Source organism: Borostomias antarcticus (genome assembly GCF_949987555.1).
Source record: "Borostomias antarcticus genome assembly, chromosome: 4".
In the NCBI taxonomy this organism is placed as follows: domain Eukaryota; kingdom Metazoa; phylum Chordata; class Actinopteri; order Stomiiformes; family Stomiidae; genus Borostomias; species Borostomias antarcticus.
Window position 1 is genome coordinate 17,056,363 of NC_140237.1, and position 5,000 is coordinate 17,061,362.

General features: G+C 56.4%; 1 protein-coding gene across 1 annotated transcript in view; it reads right to left on the reverse strand.

The window, feature by feature from the left end:
- sbf2 (SET binding factor 2) overlaps positions 1 to 5,000 on the reverse strand; it is a 132,600-nt gene that overhangs the window by 17,213 nt on the left and 110,387 nt on the right. Inside the window, exons 25-29 of the mRNA XM_084436825.1 lie at positions 3,601 to 3,734; positions 3,069 to 3,270; positions 1,963 to 2,159; positions 1,744 to 1,884; positions 178 to 261 (exon numbers count right to left, since the gene is read on the reverse strand). Coding sequence (XP_084292951.1) covers positions 178 to 261; positions 1,744 to 1,884; positions 1,963 to 2,159; positions 3,069 to 3,270; positions 3,601 to 3,734 — 758 coding nt within the window. The remainder of the gene's footprint in view (positions 1 to 177; positions 262 to 1,743; positions 1,885 to 1,962; positions 2,160 to 3,068; positions 3,271 to 3,600; positions 3,735 to 5,000) is intronic.

The window sequence follows — 5,000 nt, forward strand, 5'->3', positions numbered from 1 at the left end:
AGTTGATGGAATCCAACCAGCATTCTCTCAAACACATCAAGTCCTCACATGTCCTCCAGGTGATTCCTGGATCTAACCACCATGATTATGTCACTTCCTCCCTCACCACAGTCCCTGGTTCCGGCTGCATGGTGACATGGGTCTGATGGACGGAGACAGAGACACAGCCAGACTCACCTCCCCTAGTGAAGCTGTTGGAGAACGGCATGTCCAAATGGACCGGAGCCATCTTTGGTATTCTGGAGATCTTCCTTTCACTGGCTGGGGTGCACACACACACACACACACGCACACACACACACGCACGCACGCACACGTGTGCACACACGTACACACACACAAACACGTGCACGCGCACACACACACAAACACACACACACACACACACACACACACACACACACACACAGGACACAATGACTAAACTATAATTAGCATGAAAGAATAGTGAGCCTTGAGCAGCCCGAGCGCCGGTAGGGAGAGAGCCATACTCCTTGTGTGACTAATGTTTCATGTAAGACCAGCGTCTCCTCGTCTTCCAGTAAGAACATACCGCCTCTCTCAAAACACAGACAGCCCTGAGAGAATACACGGATGTTTCACTGATAACGTAAGAAGGATTACTCAGAGAAGAAGAAGTCCAGCGAGGGGAGGGCTGCGGTACCTGCTACCTAGGGAGGGAAACGCTGATTGCGATGTTCAATTAAGCCCCAGCCTGTCTCTCAGGAAGTGAACCGGGTCTGAGGCCATGGAGGCCGGATCAGGACTCTCTCTCTGACTGGGATCTGGGTCAATCTTAGAAGGAGATGGATGTCATTTCTCTTGATTCACGTTGACCCAGTTCCCGCAGACAGAACGACTGTGGATAAAAGAGGAACATGAGCTCGCTGACGAGGCGAATGTGTCTCTGTGTGTGTCTCTCTGTGTGTGTGTGTCTCTCTCTGTGTGTGTGTGTGTGTGTCTCTGTGTGTGTGTGTGTGTGTGTGATGTGAACGCGGTCACACAGCCCCCCCAGGCCGACCCGGTGGGTCCCATCACATCCCATAATACCCCATCACATCCCATAATACCCCATCACCCTGACGCCCTGCTGCCGTTCCTCCCCAGAGGCAGTGTGGATGGGTAAATACCGCGGGTCACGCAGCAGAGGAAGCCCCGCGGAGATAAGCAGCACAAACACCAGAGGACAACAACAACAACAACAACAACAGTTGCACTGGGACCAGGAGGAGAGGAGAGAGCAGAGTGGATGGAGAACAGGACAGGACGGAGAGAAGAGAGGAGAGGGGAGGAGGGAGGAGAGGGAGAGAAGAGGAGAGGAGAGGGGGGAGGAGGAGGAGAGGAGAGGGGGGAGGAGGAGAGGAGAGGGGGGAGGAGGAGGAGAGGAGAGGGAGAGAAGAGGAGAGGAGAGGGGGGAGGAGGAGAGGGAGAGAAGAGGAGAGGGGAGTAGGAGGAGAGGAGAGGGGGGAGGAGGAGAGGAGAGGGAGAGAAGAGGAGAGGGGAGGAGAGGGGGGAGGAGGAGAGGGAGAGAAGAGGAGAGGGGAGTAGGAGGAGAGGAGAGGGGGGAGGAGGAGAGGAGAGGGAGAGAAGAGGAGAGGGGAGGAGAGGGGGGAGGAGGAGAGGGAGAGAAGAGGAGAGGGGAGTAGGAGGAGAGGGGGGAGTAGGAGAGGGAGAGAAGAGGAGAGGGGAGTAGGAGGAGAGGAGAGGGGGGAGGAGGAGGAGAGGAGAGGGAGAGGAACGTACCTGGTGACATGCCGACCAGGGAGCGGTTGGACAGGGTGCTTCCGCCGTTCAGTTTGAAGTAGACAGGGATGGAGCTGAGGATGGCCTGCAGGTACTTCTCCTGCTCCAGGCTGCTGGACGACTCCGACGACGAGGCGGGAGCTGGAGAGGACACACTCATATCTCAGGACTCGCCCAGCGACGCCGTGCGTGTGTGTGTGTGTGTGTGTGGAGGCCTACCTGTGGACGAGGGGTTCTGGGACTTGAAGAGACCCACCACACTCTTGCCGTGGAAGCCTCCGGCGCGCAGCAGCACAGCCTTGGTGCGCGGGTTCTTCCAGCAGAGCACGGGCAGACGGTTGTGTCGGTAGCAGCGCGCCACCTTGTGGAGGCTGCTGTCCTGCACCGACTGGGGCACCACCAGGAGGCCGGGGTAACTGGGGGACAAGCACACACACACACACACACACACACACACGGTCAGCCACGGAGACCCCCTCGTGCGGCCGAGCGGTTGGTTGTGTGAGCTGACCGGCCTCGTCCGTGGAGAGACCAGCTGAGAGTGACCTGGTCCCCAGACATCCACCAGGTCCCAGTGACACTTCTGAACATCTGAGTACGACTGATGGTGGGGAGAAAGAGCCGGTGGTTATAGATGCAATATTGGATCTGGACCCGCCCTGTGAGTGTGTGTGTGTGTGTGTGTGTGTGTGTGTGTGTGTGTGTGTGTGTGTGTGTGTGTGTTCCTGACTCTGGAGCCACATTCGGGTACAAAATGTTGGACATGAAACCAGTTGATTGGGGACGGCATGTCAAATTGGTCACAAAATGGGTGTCCCCATTTAGGATTTGGGGTTGGGTTGGGGTTATGGGTAAGGGGATATGGAATGAATCGTCAATGAAATGTCCCCATAAGTTGGCTTAGTCAAACTGCGTTGGTGTGTGTGAGGGCTGTGTGTGCGTGTGTCGTGTGTGTGTGGGATGTGTGAGGGCTGTGTGTGCGTGTGTGTGTGTATGTGTGTGTGTGGGGTGTGTGAGGGCTGTGTGTAAGTGCGTGTGTGTGTGGGGTGTGTGAGGGCTGTGTGTGCGTGTGTCGTGTGTGTGAGGGCTGTGTGTGTGTGTGTGTACGTGTGTGTGTGGTGTGTGTGAGGGCTGTGTGTGTGTGCGTGTGGGGTGTGTGAGGGCTGTGTGTGCGTGTGGTGTGTGAGGGCTGTGTGTGTGTGTGTGTGTGTGGGGGGGTGTGTGTGTGTGTGTAGGGTGTGTGGGGTGTGTGAGGGCTGTGTGTGTGTGTGTGTGTGTGTGTGTGTGTGTGTGTGTGTGTGTGTGTGTGTGAGGGGAGCGCTGACCTGCGGCAGAGCGAGTACAGCCGGTTGACGGCGGTCACTCTGAAGTGCTCGCCGGTCTTGGAGCGGGAGGAGCTGTTGGTGATGGTGCCCAGGCCCAGACGCTGGTAGTCACGGAAACACGCCCGCTCCACCAGCTGCTCCATGGTGGACTTCTCCGACGCCCGCAACGTGCTGCTGGGGGGCGGCTCGCCCTCGTCTGACACTACAACACACACACACACACACACACACACACACACACACACACACACACACACACACACACACACACACACACACACTCAGTCAGGTCTTTGATACACAACTCTTCATCTGGTGTAGAACTAAAGCTCTAGAACACCCCCCCCCACCCCCCTAGGTGTCCAGTCCCCCCCCTCACCCCCCCTGGGTGTCCAGTCCCCCCCCCCTCACCCCCCCTGGGTGTCCAGTACCCCCCATCACCCCCCCTGGGTGTCCTGTAGGCCCCCCTCACCCCCCCTGGGTGTCCAGTACCCCCCCTCACCCCCCCTGGGTGTCCAGTCCCCCCCCTCACCTGAGATGTCGTCGTCGTCGTTCCAGTTCATGCGGCTGGCTCTGTCGCTCTTCTTCAGCGTGGTCTGACCGGCCCGTCCCATTGTGATCTTCCCCGCTCTCCTGGCCCCCTTCACCAGCGTTTTGGACAGGGTCCTGTGAGGAGGACGAGGAGCGCAGAGAGGAGATGAAGATCATTCATCATCAGATTCCTGCGTCAGATTGGGGGGTCTGACACGTTCAGAACGGGGGCAGAGTGCTCAGGCTGGATTCAGTCACATGACGTGATTTAGCGCTGGAATGGCCCATGACCACGTTCCCAGAGTCCTGACTGTGCTGGTCCAGTCTGAGACCAGTGGGCTGAGGTCACTAGGGGTCAGACAGGCTGAGCCAGGGGCAGAACCAGGCAGTCACAGGAGGAGGCAGAGACGGAGATATAGGCAGAGAGGGAGAGAGCCAGTTGACCTCATGGGATGAGGCACATAGGTAGAGGTAGTCAGTCAAAGGTAGAGTCAGTCAAAGGTAGAGTCAGTCAGAGGTAGAGTCAGTCAGAGGTAGAGTCAGTCAAAGGTAGAGTCAGTCAGAGGTAGAGTCAGTCAGAGGTAGACTCAGTCAGAGGTAAAGTCAGTCAGAGGTAAAGTCAGTCAGAGGTAGAGGTAGTCAGAGGTAGTCAGAGGTAGTCAGTCAGAGGTAGAGGTAGTCAGAGGTAGTCAGAGGTAGTCAGTCAGAGGTAAAGTCAGTCAGAGGTAGAGGTAGTCAGTCAGAGGTAGACTCAGTCAGAGGTAGTCAGTCAGGGGTAGAGTCAGTCAGAGGTAGAGTCAGTCAGGGGTAGAGGTAGTCAGTCAGGGGTAGACTCAGTCAGAGCTAGAGTCAGTCAGGGGTAAAGTCAGTCAGAGGTAGTCAGTCAGAGGTAGAGTCAGTCAGAGGTAGTCAGTCAGAGGTAGTCAGTCAGAGGTAGAGGTAGTCAGTCAGAGGTAGTCAGTCAGAGGTAGTCAGTCAGAGGTAGAGTCAGTCAGGGTGAGTGAGCCATGTCAGAACCAGAGATGAGCCAGTTGACCTCATGGGATGAGGAACATAGGTAGAGGTAGTCAGTCAAAGGTAGAGTCAGTCAGAGGTAGTCAGTCAGAGGTAGAGTCAGTCAAAGGTAGAGTCAGTCAGAGGTAGTCAGTCAGGGGTAGAGTCAGTCAGAGGTAGAGTCAGTCAAAGGTAGAGTCAGTCAGGGGTAGAGTCAGTCAGAGGTCGTCAGTCAGAGGTAGTCAGTCAGGGGTAGAGTCAGTCAGAGGTAGAGGTAGTCAGTCAGGGGTAGACTCAGTCAGAGCTAGAGTCAGTCAGAGCTAGAGTCAGTCAGGGGTAAAGTCAGTCAGAGGTAGTCAGTCAGAGGTAGAGGTAGTCAGTCAGAGGTAGAGTCAGTCAGAGGTAGTC